This window comes from Bactrocera neohumeralis, chromosome 5, assembly GCF_024586455.1.
Source record: "Bactrocera neohumeralis isolate Rockhampton chromosome 5, APGP_CSIRO_Bneo_wtdbg2-racon-allhic-juicebox.fasta_v2, whole genome shotgun sequence".
Classification (NCBI taxonomy): domain Eukaryota; kingdom Metazoa; phylum Arthropoda; class Insecta; order Diptera; family Tephritidae; genus Bactrocera; species Bactrocera neohumeralis.
The window spans coordinates 30026714-30054666 of record NC_065922.1 but is presented as its reverse complement, the minus strand read 5'-3'; the positions used below and the strand labels follow the sequence as shown (position 1 = coordinate 30054666).

General features: G+C 37.2%; 1 protein-coding gene across 1 annotated transcript; it reads right to left on the bottom strand.

Annotated features, from left to right (window-relative positions):
• Positions 1-472: 472 nt before the first annotated feature.
• On the bottom strand, positions 473-11561 carry LOC126758872 (uncharacterized). Its single transcript, XM_050473289.1, has 4 exons — positions 10871-11561; positions 3317-3534; positions 2758-3241; positions 473-2692 (listed from the first exon to the last, which is right to left on the bottom strand). Exons 1-4 carry the CDS (start codon positions 11352-11354, stop codon positions 1086-1088), a joined length of 2793 nt encoding a protein of 930 aa, XP_050329246.1. The 5' UTR covers positions 11355-11561; the 3' UTR covers positions 473-1085.
• Between the last annotated feature and the right edge of the window lie 16392 nt (positions 11562-27953).

Here is a 27953-nt window from a genome sequence, read left to right as displayed (position 1 = left end):
CCTGTGTAAAATTTCTTGGAGGTCAGTTGAGTAGTTCTCGAGAAATTTTGACAACCGACTTCAAAAACACAGCTTCTAGAAAAATGCCTTTAAAGGCGGCGCACTTGGCCTAGCAAGCCTCGAGCACCCAAGTTCTCAAGGCTGTATCTCGGAAACTATTACTCGGCTCAACCTGAAAATTTAGGACAATAGTCTACAGGTGTTGAAGAGGACAATAAAAACATCGATTTTTAGAAACCCGTAAACCCATGTAACCCCTTAAGGCTGTTACACTAGGTGTGCCCCTTAATGTTACTTACCGATCTAAATGGGATTATAGCATTAGTTCGCTTAAAACTCGCAAACCAAATATAAATAAAATAATAAAATATAAATTAAAATATAATAAATAACATACTAAAAATCATAACATTTTATAATAAAATAATAAAAATATTAATTTAATAATAAATAGTGATATAAAAAGTTTCAATAAGATTTCAAAAAGTATATTTTATTATTCAACAAATTGACAGTTATGGGATTTTAAAGTTGAACTCCATATTCTGTATAAGCTCTCCATCGACTTTGGTGGATATGTTTCCAACATTTGCTGAGCTACATTCAATTCCTATTTAAAATTGGGCGGCAATCGCATTTGCGTTATCTATATTTTGAAGTCAACCACACACACGTACATACATGTACATATATTTTTAGACTTAATGCCACGCAAAAGCTTTATTTTGTCGCTCGTCTAATTCTTAACAAATTCGAACTGAATACATGCATACAAATATATATGTGTATATAATATATAGTATATACATATATACTTACTTATGTAGTTATATAATAATTAAATAATTAAGACCTAGATAAAACGCTAGTACACTTAGAATGAGTATTGGTTCATAACTCTAAAATAATTATATATTAATTAGTCGTAGAGATACATTATATGCACATATAGCAACACTAATTAATAATTACTTATTGATAAAATCATACAAATACAAATAATGTAGAAAATATGGAAAACGTATATACCAGCGCAGTGGCTAGGCAGTAGTGGCCCCCCGATTCAGTCCTCCTCCTCTCATTTCCTAACCTACAAATCTTGCAGCTATTGTTGGAGGCGGTGGCTGCGCTTTGGACTGTGGCGTTGGCGTGGGCTCTGTCAAATCGGTGACTGTTGTCAAAATCGACTCATCCACCGAGGCGACGCGCGATGCGCTGACCGGTTGTGTGGCTTCATGCGCGCTGTGTGTGGCTGTAGTGGACGGCGCTACATTGTGTGCTGGTGATGAAGTTGTCATAACGGTTTCAGCGGCGGCAGTTTTTGTTGTAAACGCGCCAGCAGTCGTTGCACTTGCAGTCGTTTTGCGTGTCGTTGTTATTGTGTCCGCCACGCTGGTCACGCTCGACACGCTCGGTTGGAATAGATGAAAGAGGCTGGAATGTTTTGCAAGGGGCGGGAAAATCAGGTGACCGACAGCGCGCAACGGCCCGAACATGTCGTGATGTCCATGTATCGTGTGTGGTTGCTGTTGTTGGCGCTCTGCCGCACGGCCATTTAATTTGTGATTAGTATTATTACTATTTCTATTGTTATTATTATTGCTGTTATTGTTGTTGTTCAACGGTAGCTGACTAGCCTCGCTATGCAGCGCTTGCTGCTGCGCTATGTTGCCATTACTCGCGCTGGCGCTGTTGGTTTGTATGTTTGTCTGCGTCGCGTCATTCGTTTCGGCGCCATTCGCCAGTTCTGTGGAGGGCGTGGTGGCCGATGACTCGCTGGTGCAGGAAATCGTTTGCCTGTGACTATTCGTGCTTTTCACCACTACGGCCGTCTTGTTGGAGTTCTTGGTTAGACGCTGCGACTTCTTAAATTTACGCTTTCGACGCGGCGACAATGGGCTCGTATCATTTTCAATGACATAAACTCCGGAGTTGCTGAGACCCGACTGACTGGATGCGGAACCCGAATACAAGCCAATGCCGCTGTGCTCAACAGCTTCAGCATTATTGCCGGCGGTGTTGGCTGGCGCTGCTTTATGGGAGCTAAGATCCTGTTGTGGCAGCCGATATTGTCGCAGCGTGGTCAGCAATCTACCCTTTGCAGGTGGAGTGTGGCCAGCGCTTTGCTTTTGTACATCGTAGTCACTGTACGAGGAATCGGTGAGTGCGCGCTGATTGCTCAACACTTGGCTCTGGTAGTCTGTGTCATCGGAGCGTAGTTTCTCGCGCATTGCACCCGCTATCATTTCGCGCTGCTCTGTATTATGTAAATGTCCATTTGGCCTGACGCTTGCCACGCTATTACTGTCGCTGCTGTTGCGGATATTCGGTAGGAAGACTTCATCTAGTTCGGACTCATCCGGACTGACGTCATAATTGCAATTGTTATATGAGTAGTCGGGTGTATTGCAATGATCGAGCGAGGAGTCACGTCGCTCTTGTTGTGATAGGGGGGTTGGCGGCGTATTCGAGCTTCTATCTAGCGGAAATTCGTAATTGACGTCTTCCAGTTCGGCGCCACTTGAAGCCTCCATTATGTTCCACATATCACGTCCGATATCGGTGGGCACTGAGGCCACCGCGGCTACCGTTTGGTGTATGTTGTTCAAACAGGGCGTGATCACGCCACATTTGGGCACCAGCTGCGAGCTCTTGAGTGTCTGCTGTTGCTGGCGCAACCAAATTGGCGAATCTGCAATTCAAAAGAAAAATGTTTACTACAAAAACAGAATATATGTATATATCACAGTTACCGACCTATATAAATACGTGGCTGCAGTGAGTGCCGCATGCTGGCGTCGATGGAATGTAAGCGGTGCTGACTAGCCACCGAGAAGCGATGCATTGGATCTACCGGTTGTTCCACCTCAATTCCCATTATTTTCAGCAACAAATTCTTCAGCGCCAAACGGAAATCTTTCAAATGATATGCATACAGCACCGGATTGCCCGCCGAGTTCAGGTGGGAGAGTATAATGCAGAATAGTGTCAGCTTCCCAGGCACCTGACAATTCGGGCAGAACGCCTTGATGCAATTGATGGTGTATAGCGGAAACCAGCAGATCATGAAGAACAACACAATGATGGAGAGATTCTGTGTAGCCTTGACATCGCGTTTGCGTGATGCACCTAAAACACGCAACATCGTGCCGCCATGACAAGGACGTCCCGCTTGAACTTGTGTATTCGAATTGCGACGGCTGCTGTCGCTCATCGGATTCATGGTGACTATTTGCCGCACCTGCAAGCGTGAGGGTGGTTTTAACCATAAATTACTAGATGTTCGAATATTTTTCACGTTTCCTTTAGTACCCACCTGCTTGACAATGACGCGATAGATGTGTGTGTAGAAGGCCAACATTAGCAGCGCTGGCGTAATTATGGTCGCAAAGTACAGGAACACCAAATAGTTGTAGTCCATTACTTTGACGAAATGACAGGTCATGTCCGCTTCGTTTTCGGGCTTTACGTGCCAGCCAAATAGCGGCAGGAAGCCCACAATTGTGCCAGCGACCCAACACAACGAGATGATGACTGTAAAGAAAGTGCAAAGCGTTGAAAAACAATTAGTTTATGAGTAATTAGAAAAAACGGGGAGGGAATCTAAACACAATGGAGTAATGAAAGTGAAATTGTAATGCAAGCGACGCAATTACGTCATAGCTGAAGCCTTAGATGGGGTAATGGTGTGTGATTGTTTACAAATTCATTTCCATGTATGAATATACAAGGCTAGTTTGATAAGCTATAATAATAATAATAAGTATAGTATATGTATGTATATTAAATTCCGAAACCAGCTCTGATTCCCCTTTTGACAGCCGATCCCCAGAGCAATACTAAAAGCTTCGTCAGGATCGGGAAGGACTTCTCCGAGCCCTTCAATACTATATGAGGTTTCGGACAAGGCAACTCCCTATCTTGCGACTTCTTCAATCTACTGCCGGAGAAAATAATGCGAGCTGCAGAGCTGGATAGAGAAAATATAAGTACGATTTTCTACAAGAGTATTAAACTGCTGGCGTACGCCGATGACATCGATATCATTGGTGATAACAGCCGCTGTTAGTTCTGACTTCTCCAGGTTGGATAAAGAAGCGAAGCGAATGGGTCTGGTAGTGAACGAAAGCAAGACGAAATATCTCCAGTCTTCAAACAAACAGTCGTCGCACTCGCGACTTGGCTTTCACATCACTATTGACAGTCATAACTTCGAAGTCGTAGATAATTTTTTCTATCTTGGAACCAGTATAAACACCAACAACAACGTCACCCTCGAAATCCAACAGAACAGGTGCTACTTCGGTCACTTATTATCTCCGTCCTGCCATATGCTGCAGAGGCATGGACGATGTTGTCATCTGATGAGTCAGCGATACGAGTTTTCGATGGATGAAAACACTGCTGCTCTGAGAGTGTTCGTCGCAGTACCCGCCAGGGGAAAGAGAGGAAGACCACCACTCCGTTGGAGAGATCAGGTGGAGAAGGACCGAGCTCCTTGGAATCTACAATTGGCGCTTAACAGCGAAAAGGATTAGCAACTGGCGCCCTGTAGTAAACTCGGCTATAACCGCGCAATAAAGAAGAAGAACTTCAATAAAGAAGAAGAAGAATTTTTATGGCATAGTCTAGTTACATAAGTATGTATATATACATATGTCGTTGCTCGCTGATTGGCGGTCGGAAGACCATTCTCACGAATTTTGTCTCAGTTTTGAAAGTCTTAATCAAAGTTTTTCACGACAAATCTATAACTTTCGACTTTCCTGACTTTGGAAAGTTATATTCTCTCTTAATACTCGTTCTCAGTGGCATTGTGTCACTTTGTTATAAGACTAGTAAGGTTGCCGGGCTACAGCAGAAAGGGTAAAGCTGACTGGCAAGGAAAGGCATCTTAGCTACTGATAGCAGAGTAGCATCGGAACGGTTCGGTTAGCCACTCTACACATGAGTTCTACAACCAAAAGCTGGGTTTCTGCCACTGCTGTAAGATTGTGAATCTTACACGATGCTAGTTGCAGAAGGCAGCAAGCGTTGTCTAAGCATAACAACACTTCATTCTTGATTGTTCTGCGTTTGCGAGATTAAGATCCTGGACAAGACATCGAACCACTGCTGAATGGTGCACTACATACTGCTTCATGAGAATCTCTAAAGTAGTATTATCCAGTTTGTTGCATAAAAGAGCTCAAGCCTTGTCTCGATTATGAACTAAAAAGTTTGTCAAAAAATTAGACCTCTCTAAATGGACAGAACTTTGGACAGAAAGTTCTATTCTTTTTGTATATGTTCTTGCTTCTACACAAGAGGCACGAAAATTTGCCTTTCCTTTACTAATTGCTTGACCTGGCTGCTCAGAGAAAAAGGTGTTTATGAGAGCCTGTTTTAAGAGATCGAAAAGCTTGGCACTGCCTGGCAAAAAATAATGACTAATAATGAAAAACTTTTCGATGTTATTTAGAACTCGAATCTAATCCAGGTAGTGGGTAGCTCAAACCACAAGGCCATGACGGAGCCCTGAACCAATAATCCTCCTATAATATCTAATCTACGAAAGTAGAAGCGCTAAAGAAGGGGCTTTAGCTCAGAAAACTGGAAAGTGACAAAGTTCCGGAAAACCTTACGACATTACTCATCATTTTTATCAAACTACCCTCGTGCTGAATCAATAAACTAAGCATTTATAATTGCTCATTTTCTGCCAGCTAACAGCCAACAGATCACGTGAGGCAACTTCCAATATACGCACATAAAAAACGAACTAAATAACCACCCACAAGATGCACAAGAGCTGCCAAGCGCCTATTATGTCCACCCAACAAGTGTCAATTTCTTACGCAAAGCTAATGAAAAGAGTACAGTTAGGCTAATAGGCATACAGGGCAGCGGCACTCGAACGAGCCCCTAAATTACACGCCTGCAATACATCTTCTTTACATAAGCACGCACATAACGGCAGAACTAGTCGGGACGAGCCCACTATTGACTGCGCATTTAATCCACATAAATTTCTGCCAACATACACGTTAATGATTGTACTCGCCCTGTCGCTGTGTGCGAGTACTGTGGCTTCACACCGCGCCTCTTCAATGGCTGCCAGAGCGAATGAATTAAGTAAATGTGCGCGTCCGCCACTTCAATTGATTGCCGAGGCATTTCGCCGTGGCACATTGCATGTGTGAATCAACAATGCGAATACAATTCGACATTCAACTGCATATTAATGGGACAGCGTTCGTATGCTGTGAAGAGATTATTGCGCTTGACTTAATTGAAATAACTATTTTTAGTTGATTTGATTCATTCAATGGGCCAAAGCGGTCGAACTGGTGTCTGTCACTTGACATCGCGCGATATGGAATTTACCAGAAAAGCAAGCTGCGTGCTGTTGACGCTAGTCCCTGTAGTGTAATGAGCGGTCTGCAGAATAATAGAGGAGGAGTGTAGAACACTACAGTCCATATTTATATGGAGCTGATACACACAAGATAGTTGACATCGAAATTGATATACCGATAATAGTAAACAAATGGTACAGTTATTTTTTCCCGCTGACTCGACGATTCTCCCTTGATTCGGTTGCGGTCTGAATCCAAGGGGATCAAATCCCATTTTTTTTGCGATTTAACACATTACATAAGACTCATCGCTCTTGATGGCCTTTGTCTTTTCAAAATATTAATTTGAAAAAACTTTATTTTCTTCTTCTTTATTGGCGTAGATACCGTATATATGCGGTTATAGCGGAGTTTACAACATCGCGGCAGTCGTTCTTCCTTTTCGCTTTTTGGCGCCAATTGAAGATTCCTAGTGTAGCCAGTTCCTTTTCCACCTAGTCTTTCCAACGGAGTGATGTTCTTCCTCTTCCTCTGCTTTGCCGTTCGGGTACTGCTTCGAAAACTTTGAAAGCTGGAGTATTTTATTCCATTTGGACGACATGACCAAGCCACCGTAGCCGCTTTCTTATTTCACAGAACTCGCTGTGCCAATGCACAAAGAACCATAAATCTTCCGCAGAACCTTTCTCTCGAAAACTCGTAACGCCGACTCATCAGACGTGGTCATCGTCCATGCCACCATATAGCAGAATAAGGAAGATGAGCGACTTTTGAATTTGGTCTTTGTACGTCCAGAGAGGACTTTACTTCTCAATTGCCTACTTAGTTCGAAGTAGCACCCGTTGTAAACAGTTATTCGCGTTGGATTTCGAGGTTGACGTTGTCATTTTTTGACATTGGTGATCAATGGTCTGTACGGTCTAATGAACGCTTGCTTCTTTAGACGGGAAGCACTAAATTTTTCAGCGCCATTCGCAGCAACTCCATCTGACGTATGAAACGACTTGGCGAATTTACGTCGAAATATTAAATTGAAAGCATACAATGTACAGCTTATGCAAGAACTGAAGCCGCTTCACAGTCCCAAGCGGCATCGCTTTGCTCAATGGGTTCTTGAAAAGTTCCAAGAAGATCTGACGTTTTCGAGCCAAATTTTGTTTAGCGATGAGCCTATTGCTGGCTCAATGGGTATATAAATAAGCGAAATTGCCACATTTAGGACAAAGAACAAACTGAAGAGATTCAAGAGCTGCCATTTAATCTAGAAAAAACATCGGTTCGGTGTGGTTTGTGCGCCGGTGGAATCATCGGTCAATATTTCTTCAAAAATGATGCCGGTGAGAACGAAACCATCAATGGCGACCGTTATCCCGCCATAATAACCGACTACTTGATGCTTGAAATTGAAGATCGTGATCTCGGCGATATTTAGTTTCAACAAGACGGCGGTACTTCCCACACATCGCATCGACCAACGGATTTATTGAGAGAACACTCCGATGAGCAAATAATTTCACGTTTTGGGCCGGTCGATTAGGCACCAAGATCGTGTGGTAACACACCGTTAGACTTTTCCTGTAGGGATATGTGAAGTCTAAAGTCTATGCAGACAATCCCGCATTGATTCAGGCCTTGGAGCAAAACATGACGCGTGTCATTCGCCAGTTACTAGTCGAAATGCTAGAATGAGTCATCGAAAATTGGACTCAACGGATAGACCATCTGAGACGTAGCCGCGGCCAACATTTGAAAAAGATAGTCTTCAAAAATGAATGCCATAGAACATTTTTTCGATTGATAATAAACATTTCCCATTTTTAAAGTTTCTGTGTTTTTTCTTTATAAAAGTAGAGAACCTCGAAATGGATTACCCGTTAGAAGTGAAATTATTTTTATCAAAATAGAAATTTGAATACTTTCCCAGAAGCTTTATTGTTGCACCCAAACTAGTTTCATTGGAACTAGTTATCGACATACACTACCTAGATGTCTGTAATATAATATTTTCTTATCTCTTGACCAGTCAATAATTCTAACTTTCAACTTTGTATGTCGCTTGGCCTCCATTTCGTATGTGTCTTTGCACTGAGCTGAACCGAAGACAATTGCAATTTGCTAAAGATAAATGAAATGCGTCACGTTTATTTGACGTCGTGAGCGCAAGCATTACAAGTATTATACCCACATATACATATGTATATGGACATGTGTTGAGGATAATGCTGACGCGCGGAAGAACGTGCTCTCGTGTGTTTGGTTTCGAAATAGCGTGGCAAGGAAAGCGTGATAAATGATTGTTTTTCGCGCGCGTTAACTCACGCACTCACACGCATTCGAATTGCTCTTTAATTAAGTAAACAAATACCGTTGTTTATTTGTGTGGGAATGCCAAATGCTGTGGATTCGCACAGCTACTTCCCTACATTACTTAGGGGACGCATAATTGGTAGAAATTGCTGCTCGAAATTTGTTGTTAATTAGTTAAATGGTCATCGTCGCTAAAAATAAAGTCACTAGAGGTGAGTGAATCCTTTTAATGGAACGGATATTTGGGAATAATTTTGGTGAATTTATTTACTTTTCCAGCGTTTGCTAAGTAAGTTTGCGAAGGTCATTTACTGTTTGCATTCAACCTTGAAACGAATTGCCTTGCCCTTCTCAAAGCTTTTATCAAATTAATTTTACAGTTATAACTTAAGTATTGTAGAGCGCTAAAACTCATGACTTGCTGGAACATTTTTTTTAAGTATTTTTCGAGAAGTTAGTTTAAATAGTTAGAAAACACTGGATTTATGTAGAATTTATCTTATGAAGACAAAAAGAGCATACTTATAGCCGAGAGCTATCAGGATTCGTAGTCGATAGCGTTCAATTCATAATCTGAGAAATTTAGATTAGGTCAGGTTTTATGGCTGATTCTCAATAAGTGAAAGGAATCCCATTTGAATTGTTAAGGAGAATCCGCGAAGACACGTGATCTCTTGAGCGAGTTTCTTTGCGGATCTATTTTATGTCAATACGAATGTTTGCCTTGAACTAGTGCAGGGTTTACAAAATAATAGTGAATAGTCCTGAAATCCTCCAAAAGAAGTCATAAAAGGGGAAGCTTAATAAGGGCGAAGACCTCACTGGTACATTTTCGACTTATTTTGGGTTACAATGATCTTGTGACTGCACAAGTTTAACAGTTGCCCAGCACTTATCATTGGAATCGGACTACAAAAGACAGAACTTTGTAAAGCCGAAAAAATTCTACCCCAAGCCTCGGTAAAGGGTCTTGAAGTCAAAACAAATCTCCTAAGGCTTTCTAGTCCTTCTAGTTTAGTTATATGTCTGAAGGTGTCAGATCACGGCAATTTAGTCTTTATCTCGTAAATTCGGAATTGGCACCCAAACCAGTCTGATCATCAACTAACTCGATGCCTAACAGAGGCCAGGCGGCGTTCTTTAACTAATCTCGAGTACAAAGCCAACTGGACCAATGCTATTACCCCCGCCATGTTATCAGAAAAGAATATTGCTTGTTTGGAAGATTGCGGGGCAATACATAGATCGTTTATTTTCACTTCAAAGACTTTTCGAAGAAGTCACGTCAAGTCAAACTTGAAGAAATATTTGAGGACCTAGAGAACTTTTATTAAAGAAATTGATTAGTTTATTTAAATTAGAATCTAGCAAACTGCGGTCCAAATGGCTTAGGTTTTTAGCAATGAGGTTTCATGGATCTTGAATTGAACTTTTATTTTCCAAAGAAGGCAACTTTAGTGAGGTTTCAAAGGATGTCTAACTTTTGAATTGCTTTATAAATATCTAAGTTGTTCAATGTTTACAGATTAGAACAAAATATGGGCCCATCGCAGTCCAAAATTGGAATGGATCCAGTATTTTTCTATTAGTTTAAAGGTCAAATCGACGGCATTCTTCATATTATTTGTTGATAAAACATGAGATTTTCTGCTGAAGGAGCCTTAGCCTGAAACTGCCTTTGAAGATCATCCATTGGTCTTGTTATATGTTATCTTGCGTCAGATCTAGCACTGAACCAATGGACCTCGGTGCACTTAGTAGGCTCTGGTCTGGTCGAGGGGTCGCTCCTATGCGACTGCAATATTCGTTTCGCCGAGAGTAAAACGCAGGAGATCTTTTCTTAGCCAATAGCAAAGTTCATCTTTCCGCAATACTTAGTAGCAGAAATTTTCACTGGAGATTATTAAATACATAATCATGGTAAAGTTAAACATTTTGGGCGTCAATTTAATAACACAATGGACCGTACCAAATGGACAAGTGAGATCCCTATAATAATCAACCTCTTAACCTAACCTAATCTACTTTTGGGGACTGGAAAATAACCAGATTTTTTACCAAAACCACTGAAATTACGGATAACGCTTAATTTGGTTACCACCCGCGAGCACAATAGGCCTAATGATAGACTAAGTGCGGCCGCCTGCGCGCCTCCCTTTTCAACGAACCAACCTTATGTTCTAAAATTATAATTCATAAAATAAATAACTTATTGTATTACTTACTAATTGCAGTGCGCGTGCGTACATTCCTCGAATATGCCATCGGATAGAGTATGGCCCAATAACGATCCACTGACACGGCCACCAAGCAGAATATCGAAATCGTGCACAATACAACCAACAGCGAGACGGTGAAGAGGCAAGTATACAGATCTTTTGGCAAACCAATCGAAGCCAATATGGCAAACGGTACACCCAACGAGCCAACGAGGAAATCCGCCATCGCCAACGAAACTATATAATAATTGGTGCGTCGTCGTAGTTTACGGTCGCGTTGGAACACAACAATCACCATGAAATTGCCGACAATGGCAAAGATGGCAACCAAAATCTCAAAAACCATATACGGTACATTCAAGTCATCGGACATCTCGTTGTCATAAGCGGGTGTGCTCTTCGTCGAAAGCGCAAACGGCAAGGTGAAGAGAGACGAATCATTGCTGATGTATTGGAAATCGGCCAACGAAAAGAAACGAAACTCGGACATGTTTGCGGTTCAGTGCGCGGGGGGCGGACGGGCGTTGTAGTGGAATGTTTGTGCTTGTGTTGGGGAATACTTTTGTTGGTAGTTGGAATTTGGTTTGGTTTAGCTTTTATTTTTCTTATATTATTATTTCTTATTTTTTATAATTCGTTTGTTTAATATTTTTTCTAAAAATATTATTTTTTTTAATTTTTTTGTTCTTAATTTTTTTTACTTTTATTTTTTAAATTTTTTGTTTATTTCTTTTTTATTATTATTTATTTTTTTACTTATGGATTAAAACCGATTTTTTTTATTTTGATGTATATTTTTTTTGTTTTTGTAGCTAATTACTCCTTCGTATATTCTTCTCCAACACTTTGGCGTCTAATTGTTTGCTCGGTCACCTGTTGGCGCCGCTTTTGCAGCTTGCGGCAATTATACGATTCACCGAAGCGTCCTGTGGAAGCGCGTGGGTTTGCAATTATTTTGTACAAGAATTTCACTTGGCACGCCACCACGGTCACCACTGCCGCTGAATTCTTATTTACATGCGAGTCTTAGAGTGTGTGTGTATGTGTGATGTCTTGTTTACCGAAAGGATATTTCTACGGAAAGTTATTACACACACAAGCGCGTGGTCGCTCGCTGCTTTCATTTAATTATTAAAAACTTGCGCAGCGTGGCTCGTTAGTGCACTTTTCAACACTGTTTTCATTCGTTTTTTTTATTTATTTGTTTTTTTTTTTAATTATTTTATTATTATTTTTATTTCTTTTGTAATTTGTTTGTATTTACTTTTTTTACTTCGCTGGTTGTGATTTCTCTTGCATTAACGCTTTGACATGTCTTTCATAGCTCGTAAAATGCCGTCTGCACTGTCTTAGTGTGACATCTAGTTGTTGTTATTGTTGTTACTTCAGAATTTTTTGTTGTCGGTTTAACACTTACGTATAAAATGTTGAAGCTCTGCTTCAGCTCATATCTCATATCTCTTGCTATTTGCAGTTTTTGCAATTGCTTTTGTTCGCATTTTCTCATTCGTGAGGAATGTGAAATCTCTTGTTGGATAGTTTTACACTTTTTTCTATTTTTTACTTTTATTGACATTCGTTGATTGCCATTGTGCATCGAAGCCATATTGTATGAATCAGGTTTTTTGGGAGATTTACTACTAAGAGCGCGCTGCTGGCTCGTGATCTGTAAGAGATAAAGAAATACCGATTATTATTAGAAGTTTTTTGGAGAGAGTTTCTTTTGTAATAAACAGTTTTTTTATAAACTACTTTTTGATAATTTTTATACATTTTTATTTTTCGCAAAATGTTTTTAAGGATTTATTATAGTTTTGTTCACATAACGGTTGTTTGTAAGTCCTAAAACTAAAAGAGTCAGATATTTGGTTATATATACCAAAGTGATCAGGGTGACGAGTAGAGTCGAAATCCGGATGTCTGTCTGTCCGTCCGTCCGTCTGTCCGTCCGTCTGTCCGTCCGTCCGTGCAAGCTGTAACTTGAGTAAAACTTGAGATATCATGATGAAAATTGGTACACGTATTGGCTCCATAAGAAGGTTAGGTTCGAAGATGGGCAAAATCGGCCCACTGCCACGCCCACAAAATGGCGGAAACCGAAAACCTATAAAGTGTCATAACTAAGCCATAAATAAAGATATTAAAGTGAAGTCTGGCACAAGGGATCGCATTTGGGTGGGGCATATTTGGACGTAATTTTTTTGGAAAAGTGGGCGTGGCCCCGCCCCCTACTAAGTTTTTTTGTACGTATCTCGGAAACTACTATAGCTATGTCAACCAAACTCTATAGAGTCGTTTCTTCAGGCATTTCCATATACAGTTCAAAAATAGAAGAAATCGGATAATAACCACGCCCACCTCCCATACAAAGGTTATGTTGAAAATCACTAAAAGTGCGTTAACGGACTAACAAAAAACGTCAGAAACACTAAATTTTATGGAAGAAATTGCAGAAGGAAGCTGCACCCAGGTTTTTTTTTAAATATTGAAAATGGGCGTGGCCTCGCCCACTTATGGACCAAAAACCATATCTCAGGAACTACTAGACCGATTTCAATGAAATTCGGTATATAATATTTCTTAACACCCTGATGACATGTACGAAATATAGGTGAAATCGGTTCACAACCACGCCTTCTTCCAATATAACGCTATTTTGAATTCCATCTGTTGCCTTCTCTGTATAATATATAGTACATTAGGAACCAATGATGACCGCGGAATAAAACTTTACACAAATACGGTATTTGAAAAATATGTAAATGACGGATAATGAAATCTCGATTATCACTTTATCATGCGAGAGTATAAAATGTTCGGTGACACCCGAACTTAGCCCTTCCTTACTTGTTTATAATTATTTTTATTTAATTTGAAGAGGTGACAAAATTCATTTAGAAATAATTTCGTTGAATTAAGCGACCTTGAAGTAATGGGGGAAAAGAAATGTGTCCTTAAAGTTAAATAAAATAAAATTAAATTAAATTTAATAAAATAAAATAGCGGCAACTAAAAAAAGTCGATCTTTCAACCCTTTTTTTTTAACTTTTTAAATTTTTTTTTGAAGTAAATCGGGTGATTGGAACTTCAGATATTGTGGCAACTGTATCGAAAAAAATAGTTTCATGAAAAATTCCAAGTTCCACGACACTAAAACGGCTATAAATTCGGAAACAATTTGAATTTTGAAAAATCTTTTTGAGGAGATATTCTTGAATTTCTAAAGTATCCGTATTATCGAATTTTGAAAAAATTACTTAATTTTTTATATATGCATTTTATATATGGATATTTAAGTTATATATAGTAGAATATCATTTCTAACAAAGAATTTTTCATTTCAATATTTTTTTTTTAATTTTATAGTATAAGAAAATTACTAACGATTGCTAATTGAAATAATTATAACATACCTCAAAAGCTCAATATTTATTAAAATCTTACAAAAGAAAATTGCACCATTGCGTGAATTTGCAACAACAGTTTACTTTCACATATGTACTTTACGTATTTACACTTTTCAAATAGCATTCACAGATTACTCATACGCAGTGTAGGTTGCAATGAAATTTCAATTAATATGACGTTTTTATATTGCCACTTAAAGCTTAGCATTTTAGTATACACTTGTTTATTGAATCTACTTAGTCGTCCATAGAGTACATCGATTACTCATACGCCATGACGTCAGACATATTTTGAAGTCATAAGCAGGTGTGTTTGCTACTACTCACGACTAATTGGGAATTAAATGAATGCTAATTGCAAATATAATGTATTTTTAAATATTTAATATAAAATAAAGTAAAATGATACTTAATGGGATTTTAATATAAAAGGAAAATTATATAGAAAAACGTAATGCTAAATTTTTTTGTAATTTAGGTTTATATAATCAATTAGAATCAATTTAAAAATTAAGTGATATTTATGTATTTATGGTTAGGCTAGGTTACGCTGGCTGGGTTTCATGCTACACATATATGTACGTACAAGTTCTTTCTAACGCCAGATGGAGGTTTCTTAACAATGCGAGCTAAAGTTTATAAATTTGTTAAAATATAGAACTGCAACTAAAAGAGTTTAAACGGAGCAGGAAATGGAATATCAATAATCTCATAGTAAGCTACACGCGTTCTAGATATCGCAAATATTTTTACATTTGTGAAAGATAACGCAGATAAACGTGATTAAAGCCGCAATAGCCTCATACTTTATTATGTGATTGTTCAGATATAAATAAAACAAAGTAAGGTAGCGAAGTTTTTCGAATGGAATCAAGAATTTGAGAGCTGTTTAAAATATTGGTAGTCGAAAAAGTATTTTCGTATTTTTTCAATAGATTTCGTTGCTGTCGCATATCTCCAGTGCCACCAATTACATTGTGTCATACCATACAGTGTTGAAAAGACAAAAAAAAAATTAAATTCGGGAAAGTTGAAAAAAAGTAACAGCTGTTCAAAAATTAGTGGAAATAATGAAGAAATTCGCTATATTTTGAAATTTTTGTATAAAAAAGGAAGAATGCCACGCAAGCCACCAATAAAATTTGTGAAGTTTATGGAGACGATTCTGTATCAATTCATGTAGCAAAACAATGGTTGCTCGCTTCCGTTCTGGAAATTTCGAAATTTCGATTTACACTGATGAAATAATGTCTCTGCGGAAAAATGACAAAAAATTTTGGACCAAAATGGTACATATTTGTTTATTTATTTATTATTATAAATATAAAAAAATAAGTTGAAGTTTGATTAGAAATACGAAAAAACTTTTTCGACTACCAATATTTTGAAATACATATGCACTAAACTTTTACAAATAAACTTTCAAATATATGTTTTCAAAACTTTTCGTAGAAAATTCCAGCACTTCAATATCTGATTGAAATCGACAGAATTTGCTTGATAAGTATCAGCATTAAAAATACAAAATGTGAGCCTGAGATATTTACTAATACCATCTGATCAAATTTGACCCGCACTGACAAAAAACCTACAATTTCAGCTATTTTGATTCAATTCTTAATAAATGCTTACAAACAAACTTGGAAGTAACGTGCCAACGCCTAATCAAGTTTTTCATACATTTGTTATAGTCCTTGGCTGAACCTTTATGGCATGTCTTTTAATGCCTTCAATCATGACGCGTTTATCGAAACCGATTTTTCAGTTTCGAAGACAGAAAAGGCCGCAAAGAGCAAAATCTGGTAAAGGCGTTGGCTGAGCCATGACTCTGAGTTCATGTTTGGGCAGAAATTCGGACAAAATCATGCTTTTGCCCACAAAACCGGTCGTTTACGATGAATTGCTGCACGTAGATGTCTAAAAGTGGCCATATAGTATTTCCCTTTGATCATCAAATTCTGCCAAAATAATTCATGATGATCACACCATGGCTATAAAATAAAAGAACCTTGATTTTTGACCAACTTCGACATTGTTTTTTAAATTTCTTAAACCAGTTTCCTCACCAATAATAACACAGTACAACAGCTAATCTGGGGGGTGAGAAATTCCTCACCTCCCAGACAATAAGCCCAAAAATGTTCCACAGTGTAATGAGTATTGACTACGTAATATTTCTTCTAAGGCACAAATCATGAGGTAAACCCTCAAATGTTATGAGACGGTATTCATCTTATTTTTATTATATTAGTAAAAACTTGTAAATAAGCACGATTTAACAAAAGCAGCATGTTGAGCTCCCGTATAAATGACTATACAAAATATATTTTGACATAAATTAATGCATTGCTGATATACATGCTATAAAAAATTAACAATCATTGTACTAAATGCAATATTTATAGCATGATAGTGCACAAAATTGGCAGGCGAAATTAATAACACATATTAACAGAGGGTCTACAATAGAAGCGAGAGCAGAAGGAGAGGAAAAGTAAAATGAAAAAACAAAAATCAAAAAAAACATGAATGAAACAAATACTTTCTGAAAATATTTCGCGTCTAACACGCTTTCAAATACTGGCTGATTAAGTACGCTTGCGACAGGGTTTGGCCGGTAAGCAGCGAGTGACAGGAGGCAGCCAGACAGGCCATAAATTAGACAACGCTGCAGGTCGGCACATATTGTTAGCTATCTACGAGTGCGGAATAAAATGGCCAATTGTCAAAACAAGCTGAAATATAAAAATAATAAAGCCAAAAATACACCGAAAAAAGAATGCGAACATATTTATATATATGTGTGTAAATATGTCAATATATATGTTTACAAAGCAGAAGCGATAACCAACGTGATATCTGCAGCACTTCTGACGTCTATTGTAATAAAGTTATGACACAGCATAAGAAAATGGCCGAAAAGCTACAAAGTGAAAATAGCAAAAAACATTGGGTTAACGGTTAAATTGTCATGAAATGGCTAACTCAAGTTCAAGCATGCGAATAAAGCGGTTAACGGCTACGAAAAAGAAATAAATGTGGAGCGCATATTGGAAAAGCGTAAAAGGGTAAGTAAATGAAGTGAAGGTCACTAGCACAATGCGTGGAAAATTAAGTGAAGTGTGGTGAATTGTATTATTATCATTTATGTATTACTGCACCTTCTTTACTCTTTATGAAGTTAGGCCATTCAGCAGCTTATTTCATTAAGACAACTGGTCCTTTTTTCTCTTTGTTGGATCTTTATGCCATGCAATTTGTTAGCAGCTAATTTAAACCTCAGTTTTCGCAACGACCTTAAAATAAATAAGTATCAATGGAGGCGGTCTAGTCAATGCAAGTTTCTTTCAATGGTGAGTTAAAAAAAATTAATTAATGAAGTTCTTGGAGTGGCATTAAAATTTTGATAAGCATTCATTATTTGACAATAGCAGACACAGGTAACTTATACGCCACGTAGGTTAGAACTTAAACTTCAAATGAGATATCCACGCATAGAAAATGAATTCACAGCTGCTTAATTGCTCAATTTTGTTGAACATCAAGTAATAGATAGATACTCATACGCCATGGCGTCAGTTATATTTTGATTTAAAAGTGGAAATTTTGGCTTGTGAAAAGACGAAGAACATCTTGGGTGTCCAAAGAAGTTGAAAGATGAGGAACTAGAAGCACTACTCAATGAAAATTGAACTCAAGAAGAGCTCGCAGCATAATTGTTACCATTTCAAAAGGTTTAAAGCCAGCCGGATATATTCAAAAGCAATGAAATTGAGTATAATATGAATTGGTGCAAAGAGACATGATTTTGCATCTCAGAAATATTGCTTGAGCGCTACTAAAAGAAATGGGTTTTGCATCAAATTATGACTGGTGATAGATCCATTATAATAACTCTAAATGCAAAAAATCATATGTGAAACTTGGCCAACCAGCCAACTCAACGGCAAAGCCATATATCCATGACACCAAGGTAATGGTCTATATTTGAAAGGATCAGAAGGGGGTGCTGTATAAGCTTCTAAAGCCATTAAAGGAAATACTACCGACAACTCATCACCTTGATGTGATAAATTGCCGACAAATGACCGGAATTCGCGACTAGACACGAGGCAACAATTTCCATCATAGCAACGTTCGGCCTCCCGTTAAAAACTATTTGGAAAACAGCGGCTGAAAAGTTTTGCCTCACCCGCCTGATAGTCCAGACTTTGCCCTTTTCGACTACTATTTGTTGCGGTCGATGAAAACGGTCTCACAGGCATACGATTCACATCAACACAAGGTATTTAAAATTGGCTTGATTCATTCTTAGTGTAGTACTTTTGGGATAGAATCCACAAATTATTAGAAAGCTGAAAAAATGTCATACATATCTTCAGACAAGCAATACTTTGAATTTTTACTAAGCATTCAAATCATAAAAAACAGGAATATAATTATAGATCCATACTATGCTCACAAGTTTAGCAATATTCTTAGTTCAAAGTCATAAGAACAGCATTTGCAAATATAAATTTATGACGTCGAAAAATCAAATCAAAACAAAACAACAATCCCTTTTAAAACTTAATCTCACCTAAACTTTAATTGAATTCAGAAATTTAATGTTTAATGACTGCAGAATCCTTTCAGTTATATCAGCAGCACATTAGTCCTCAGCTGCAGAAACAAACATTACTTTTCTTTCATGATTCACAAAAATAAAATTTAGCAATCCTAACAAATACATACCTCCTTAAGCACTACTAATTATTTTCTGTTTTTCTAAGAAATGTGAAGCTACTTAAACGAAATTAAAATTCTTGAACTTCACTTCGCAGCGCTATCTGCTAACAAGTTTCTCCTTTCGCTGGCGTTGTCAATCTACATAACCCTATTATTAATAGAAGGCGCTCGTTCGGCTGCACGCACATTAATCATACAACGCCGAGTTGAGCAGTCTTAAGAAGAAAAATAAGAAAAAAAGGAAGAAAACACAAAAAAAAGATTAACTTCGTTTGCACAGAAGCAAAAACACACTTCATAGATAGAAAAGTTTTCCATAGAAAATCTTGATTTCGACTGGACAGTTTATATGTCATTTACCATATGTGCTACAGTGGTCCGATCTGATCGTTTTTTTCGGAGATTGTAGTGTTACCTTAGACAATAAGCAGTCATGATCGTTCAGTTTATATGGCAGATTATACTACAGACGGTTGGACAGACGGACATGGCTAAATCGACTTAGCTGGTCATGCTGATCACTTATATATACTCGTATATAATTCCAACGATTTCCGATATTTCTTTGCAAATTTTACAAACTTTGTAGAAAACTTTATATACCCTGTTCAGGGTATAAAAATAAAAAAACTAAAAAGGTTCGGACAAGCATTTTGACCTGCCGCACAACACGTTTGTTCTTGCTCTGGGCTAATTCTTTCATTATTTACGTTCTTTTTCCTGTTTTTGCTTCCTCACTACGCCAGCATAACTAGTAACTAGCAGACAGCGCTTGCCTGTCCGACACTGCGAGTGTCTTTTTGTAAAATAAATGGAAATTTATGACACACTCTACTAGTCCTATTATTCTATGCCACCCGACAGTTGAAAGAGCTGCGTGAATTTGCGACGTTGACAAGTGACCTTGAGGCGGGCGTGGCGCAAGGGAGGGGCAACAAGTAAAGCGAGAGCAAAGGCATATTAGTTCAGTTAAGTGCTAAGTGTATAAGTAGATATGTAAATACATATATAGGCATATGAATGTACTTGATAGTATGAGGGGTGGAGTTAATGTTTCGGTAGGCGTACGTCGAGGCGTTATCCGTTTATACATAAATGAACACATATGTATACACATAAATATATATGCAAGCGAAGTATTAAAGCTGTTTTAAGAGAAACTTAAGTCATTTACTACTAATATTTATTTCCTAAATAAATCCTAATACAAGAATGGTGTTCAAATTTACTACAAAAATACTTATTTGTAATAAAGTCACTGAGGGACTATGTATGTTGGAAAAAGCTTGAAAAAATAAAAGCCACTTCGACGCGTCATTTCTTTTTTTAAGGTTAATAGAATTTACCTCCTTCACCTTACTCAGTGGAAGTCAGTAAAAGTCTATCGTTTTCCTCTTATTTTTGCATTTTTCAATGCCTTCATCAAGTTTTTTTGAGTTAAGTAACCTTATGAGATTTTTAGAAATTAAAAGCGACATCTGTCTTATGTTCAGCTTAATTATGTTTACCCTTTGAAGCCTTTTTACTAATGGAGTTATAGTTAGTTCGTATTTATGTATATATCAGGTTAGTTGGGGTAATCTGAGCTCGTCATCAAATATTGATCTATTTCTTCAGGAGAGAATATAAGTTTAAGATGTGGAAATCATAGGTTGATTAAAGAAGCATAGTCCTAAAAGTGTTACTTAGGAGTTTTGAGCAATTAATGTTGCTGTTGTTGCAAGAAAAAATGAACCAGATGTGTAATAAGGCTATTTAGCTATCGTTTACGCAGAAGTTGAGCCACTAATGCTTAGATAATGCTTTCAAATTCGAAAGAGTACTTAAAAAGCACCGGAAATTGTGGCAGAAAGGTTATTTTTTCGATCAGAACAAGTTTTGCGTCTTTGAAGTCAAGGAGCTTAGGATTTTATAGCAAAAAACGGGCACAGGACTCATTAACGAAAACTTGATTCATACTGTGAAGCATGGTGGTGTTGAAGTAATGATATGAGGGTACATGGCTAGTAATTTTGAGGGCCGAATGAAGTTTATAGAGTCCACCATGGAAAAATATGCATACCTTAATGTCTAGAAAATCAATTTGGAGCGAAGAGTGGGAAATTTAGGTTTAGAAAGTGACTACTATTTTCAACTGTATGTAGTATACGGTAGACATAGCTAAGCTTTAGTTATTTTACAACGTCCCCAAGCAGCTTCGAATACCATCAGATTCGCCAGATTTGAATGCTAAATTACAGCTATGTGATTCACTGGATGGTAAAATCTGCCAACGCACAATTACATTAAAGGATATGCTCAAGGAAGGGATGCAGAAAAAAATGCGTTCAAATATGTTAAAAAAATCTCTAAACTTGTCAATTTTATGCCAAAAAGTATTTGAACGTTGGGGCATCAGTCATCCTATTAAATTTAAGGAAGAATCCAGAGGAGGAATATCTTTTTTCTAATAATGTACCTCTTATGCAGACTTTTTATAATGGATTTTCTGGTCGCCTGTATGTTCTGTTTTGCTTTGTTATTATAGAAAATTTAACCTCCTTCATTTTCGTACAACTACATATATAAGATCGTTTAATAAATATAAAAGAAATTGAATTTAATTAAACAAATTATTTTTTTGGTACCATATATGCAGACTTTTTTCGCCTAGCGTAACAGTTCAAATGAAAAGTTCCCGGCCTACCATAGTAAAACGTATTTGTTTGGCAAAGTCAATTTTTATTTTTGATTCGACATACTCTCCTTCCTTCAAAATAGGCTTCTATTTTAGCGATCCCTCTTCATTCTTATTTCTTCCCAACGAGCATTCTTTAGTAAATAAAAATTATACCAAAATTCATACGCCATAACCTTTCCAGCCGATTGTTGTGTTTATCCACGGTTTGGTCTGGTTTTATTGTGTGCAGTCCAATCGGATGACTATAGATTGAACTTCGTATTGAAATAATGGTACCATGTTTCATCCATTGTCACATATCGACGCAAGAACTCGAGTTTATTATACTTGAACATCCCAAAACGCTGCTTCGAATCATCAACTCGTCGTTGTTTGTGGTAAAAAGTGAGCTCGCGCGGCACCCACTTCTTCACTTTACGGACATATAAAAATATTTTGGGGACTTTTTTGTTGTTTTCGTCGGTAACAACCTCTTTTGGGGGTCCACTGCTCACTTCACCACTTCTAAACCTAACATACCAATCCTTGATGGTTGATTTTCCTGGGGCAGTATCCGGAAACTCGCCATCAAGCCAAGTTTTTGCCTCAGCTGTATTTTTCCACTTCAAAAAGCAATATTTTATCACTCGTGAAATTCCTTTTATCTATTTTTTCACAATAACAAAAGTTGTTTCACTCAAAATGATATAATTCACAAACTAATGATCCGACAATTGTTAAATTTATGCACCCGCTTTTTGAAGGTTAGGGCTAACAAAAAATCAAACAGATTTCATTATAGTAGCCCCATCTATGTGTCAGGCCGGGAACTCTTCAATTGATCTGTTATTTTCATGAAATTCGGCATGGAATATTCTCTAAGGTAATGGTGCAACATAATCTCCGAAAAAATTGTTCACATGGAATCACTACAGTCCTTGTAGAATTATTTGCGTATGTATGTATATACATATGTACATTGATTCCAATTCTAGTATATTCGTAAGACGAGCACAGAGTGTGAACAGTCACGCGGCAAAAGTGAATAAATCAATTTGTTTGTTGACATAAATTAAGGTCAATCTGTTAAATGTTTGTTGATGTCAAGAAATTTTTAGAATTCAATAATTGTCGTTGTGTTTGTAGCTTTTATGTAAATTAAATTATTAGCATTATAAATTGTTAAATTGATGTATTCAATTAACAATATGGAGAAATTACTTCAAAAGCAAGCCAAAAAATTTATTTAGACATGATTTCACTTATGCAAAGAAACTAAAAATTTCAACTACTGTTTTATGCTTTAAATTTCAGAATTTCCCCGCTCTCAAATAGCACTTAAACGCTTACTTTTCTAATTGTTTATGACAGTTTCTTGAGAAAAAACCAGCAAAGAGAATTTAATAACCAATTTTTTTATTGTTTCATCTCAACACTTCCAAGTAGTTTAGGTAAATCTACACTTATTTGTTAGAGTGAATCATCAGCTCTAATTTGCGCATTTTATCGCATTTTGCAAAATAAATTATTATTGGAATTAAGTTCTCGGAAATTTCACATGCACACGCCGTTATGTGCAGTACTGTCTGGAAAAATTTCTTTAGAAAACTAAAACATATTTTACATAATGCACTCTGGGGCATCAGTCTACACGAGCTTGAAGGCATGCCTAACACATGCTTGCAATAGAAGTTAAGTAGCTTGGCAATTTGCTTTAAGTATTGCCACCGGGGGGTCAATTATTAAGCTCTGCGATTGCATTTTATTATTTACTGGTTTATTGTATGCTCCGCATGGCGTATAAACCGTCAGCATTACAGTCTGTTAAAAATAAGTAAATATAAGGGGAATAGTGTATGGGTAAGACAATCGATTCAGATTAGATTTCATTGTTAGTAGGAAGCGATTGCGTGTTGTTTAAAATAATTATATTAACATCAGTAATTTTTTTTACATTTTAAGAGTATTTATTATAAAAAAACTAGTTAGGATTAAATCAAAATTTTTCATTTGGGATACCTATAATGACTTTCTTTATTTCCCTTGTAGTTTCGTCAAAAAAATCTAGAAAAGTAAGAAAAAATAAGGTTTTCCAATTGAATTCCATAAAATGAAAAATTAATTTATCTCATTATTGTATTTTACCAAAGATATTTCCTCTATTCGATTGCGCTATTTGTTTGTTCGATTCACCGCTGTAACAGTTTTGGCATTTTTGAATACGAATACATAAAAACAAATTAATATACATATATTATATCTATATTGATACAAAAGCTAATACTTTTTTGAATCCATAATAATTGCTTATTTGAATATTCTTGGCTTTCCCATGTGAAAGTCGGGAAAACTTGCCTCATGCGAGTCGTCCAACAACCTCTGTTAACGACGTCAACAGATGTTAAGTTAATGAAGCAGTCATTGAAAATCGCGGGGACAATATAAGAAGATGATCCAACACCTCTTATGGATAGATATCTTAATAGAATTTGATTACTGTTTTGGGTATGAAGCATGTCAATGCTATACTTGTATCAAAGACTTGAATCTTTTCCAAAAATGGCAAAGAGCAGAAACCACAAAAGACATTTTGATTATCCTGGTGATTCACCGTGAATTCGTTTCAAAGGGTAGAAGAAGACACGTACAATTTTCAGTAGTATATGTGAAGCAATTCATTTTAAACGACCAGATTTGAGGGCAGAAAATTCATGAATTTTTCATCACGATGAAATGCCGTTGTATTTTAGCATGGTTGTGACTTAGTTTTCTGCCAAACTCGAAACGAGAGTCAAGGCTCAGCTACCGTATTGGCCAGATTTGAGTCAGAAGCGGCTGAAGGCTATCCCAGCCGAGGCTTATGAGGTGGTAAATCTAATTCTCTTGGGGCAGTTAAGACCAAATTTTCATACAGTTAGATTTTCTCAAATTAATGAATCTCTAAAATGTATAAAGATATTATAAGGGGTAATCTTTTGCCATTATACCTTAGCGAATTTATCGGATGACGACAAACGTTGTTTTGTTAATAGTTTTTTTTCAAAATAATGACAAATACGTGCCGCTAATCTGAACTGCAGTGGTGCTGTCGACTCTAAAAGTACAACCCCACTGGGGTAGGCAGATGATATTGGCATCCTAGGCCTTAATAACAGAGTCGTCAGAGCAACCTTTTCCAAGCTAAAAAGATAAGGTTGATTTTGTGATGAGCGAGGTCATGACGAAATACCGGATTCCCACACATACAATTATTTCTCTTATCCTACGTCAATGTTGGCACCTATATTGAAAAAGTTAAGGACTTGTATATCTCGGAACTATCAAAAATTTCCACCCATAATCTAAGTCTGGAGATCAGAATAACTCCTGATAAGCAATTGAAAAGCAGATCCTTCTCTGGACGAACAACAATTAGGCTCCAGAAGTCGTAGAAACATGGACCCGAGATTAGAAAGCACTTGAAGCATTCGAGAGAACTGTTCTTCGCAAGATCATTGGAGCCATCCGCGTTAGTGATGAATATCGAAAAAGAGGAAAGTACAATCTATATGGGCGGCACATAAAAATTCAACGAATGCGGTGGTTAGACCATGCCGTTTGCAAAGAAGATGATGCTCTAGCAAAAAGCTCTTTCAACTAGCAACTCGTTGATGGACAACGTAAGAAAGTGAACTCACGCATCCGATTGAAGGACCAAGTGCATAGGGACCTGTCTGCTCTTGGTATATAAGTATAACTGGCTTGACCACGAAAAGGATGGAGGCAGCTGACGAAGTTTCAAGTTTTTGGGCAAAACCGCTTCAAATAACTGTTCAAACTTTTAGGAATCAATTCAATATATTCTCTCTTTCCTTAACTCTCAGTCGCTTAAATTTCATTTGAGTCTTCCGAAACTTTGCTTTTCCAAATATTTGTCAACGAAATTCACTTTCGACTAACGAAAAACACATTTTGCGTTGATTCAATTGGCTGCTAAAGGACATTTTTTGATTACTTTCGTATAAACAAACTCCTCTCTACTCGACTGTGGAAACATACATATATGCACAATGCGAAAAAACATCAGCGACGCTACTTTTTTTTGGCACGTGCCTGCAATTTGTATCCTTTCACTGGTTGAATGAGATCGCGTGCTGTCACTGACAGCTTGTGACCCAGCATATACCCCAACTTACATATAAATATACATATATAAATGTATGTAAGTATGTTCCTAGAAGCCCGCTAACTACACTCCTGCTAGTCGATGCGTCCTGCTGTTCAGGCGTGAATGCGAGTAAAGAAACTTGATTTGGTGGAAAAAAGCTCCACTGATATTGGAGGAATATTAGCTATATGCACTACTACATACATACATATGTATGTTAGGTCTAAATGGTGAGAGAGCTCTACGCATTGGTATGTGGTAGTGCAGCCGATAAATTGGCTGCTAGCCAAAGCGTTTTTGCCGAGTCACTGAAGTGTCTGCCATTGATGGCTAGTGGGTGTGTAGAGTGTTGACAAACATCATTTATTAGCACTTTGGGTATTGTGACACTACTGGTACTACTTATATCTGTTTCCACTAAAACCAAAAAATGTTTTACAAACATATGTACTTAGACGAAGTTTATACTTGAGTTCTGACATGCTCATTTTTTAAAGTTTATGTACAAAATTGTTTGACATGAAAAATCGTAACCTCACGCATTTGTTACTCGGCAAACTTTCGTGCAACATTGCCTCGAACCAATTGCTTGCGCGCTTGTAAAACTTTTATTTTTAATAAAACACCGAATTTGTGGCACAGCAAGTGCACAAGTGAAAGTTTTGCATTCAACTTCACAAGCTGACGTGAATGCAGTTGCACTAAGAAGTGAGTGAAACTTACTAATAAATATTTTAAGAGAAAAAGTTGCAATTTGAAGTTGAAATAAATCAAAAATTTTATTTATTCATTGAAAGGTTAAAAAATTCTAAAAAGATTTTAATCCTTCAAACAGAACCAAGTAACTGACTGACTGGAAGTTTTGCTCATAATAAAGACAATGTAAGCAAATTAAAAGGGGGACCTTGCCTTAGAAGCTTCAAAAAATAGATTTTTGTTTTTGCTTAAATCTCTTTAAAAAATATTTAAGAATATGTTCCCAAAGTTATAGATGGAATTCGAATTATTGTCGACGATAGAAGAGAAATAGTGACCGAGCGTCTAGCAGAAATATAAGTGCTTGGGCAGAAAGCGAAAATTTTGACGCGCGATTTTTCGGTTTTTCAGTTTAACTATTCTTCTTAATTGGCGGGCAGGATAGAAAAAAAAACTAAACGTCATACGGAATAGAGGGAAAGTTTATTATCTTTGACAATAAATTATCTTCTATTTAAACTAAAAAAAAAACTAAGAAAAGTCAAGTTTGAATATATTTTTAAACAACATAAAGTAAAATTTTTTTTGGTTAAAAACCACTCTTTTTCAATTTTAAAAAATTCTAGAATTTTACACTTTCAATTGGAATTTTCTTAGTTTAGCTAGAAGATCAGTTAATAACAAATATGAATCTCTCTGAATTTTTTGTTTTTGAAAGAAATTGCGACCTGCGTCCTGCTCGCCGTCCGACAAATGCACAGGCGATATGCATCGGGCAATTGTTTCCCAAAGGCAGAATATCAAAGATTTCATATCTAAAAAGTTTTCGGATAATGTTTAAATATGTAACTATAAGCCCTAGAAGTTTTGCTTTAATCAATTATTTCTTTCCATCCCCTAAAGCAGGCTCCCCCCTTAACAGCCCACACTTTTTGGCACTTTTTATTGAGTTACAGGCTTCTAAAGCATTACTACTGAGTTCAATCTGCCCGATCATGTCTTTAATTTTTTGGTTTTTCCAAACCATAAGTCATTGTCAAGTATCTTAAATCGAGGATATGGATCCAATAATATCGGGTATTATCGGATATGTATTTCATATCATCATCCGGTGTGTTTAACGTGAGTATTTGCCAGCGACGACCTTAATACACGATGCCCAAAAGCTCAACGGATCAAAACAATGCGTTGATCAGCGCCCCGAAAAAGAAGAGCATTTTTCAGTACAATTTGGCAGTGTGGAATGGACGCACTAACCACTTTGCTTTCGAAGCCTATCTAAAACATCTGCAGTTCTTTGGGTCCGTCACCCGTTTGCAAACAACTCCGCTTTGAACGATCAAAATATTCTGTCCGCATTCGCGTATTAAACCACAACCACGGGTCTAGTCTTAAACCAGCCGGTTGGAGCGAACTTCAACTGATCCTGCTCCCTATGGTACCAGAATTAAG

Coding starts and splice junctions, on each gene's coding strand:
- LOC126758872 (XM_050473289.1), bottom strand. CDS start 11,354: ATGTCCGAGTTTCGTTTCTTTTCGTTGGCCGATTTCCAATACATCAGC. Junction 3,535..10,870: donor ACGCACGCGCACTGCAATTA/GTAAGTAATACA, acceptor CTTTCTTTACAG/TCATCATCTCGTTGTGTTGG. Junction 2,693..2,757: donor GCAGCCACGTATTTATATAG/GTCGGTAACTGT, acceptor TTTGAATTGCAG/ATTCGCCAATTTGGTTGCGC.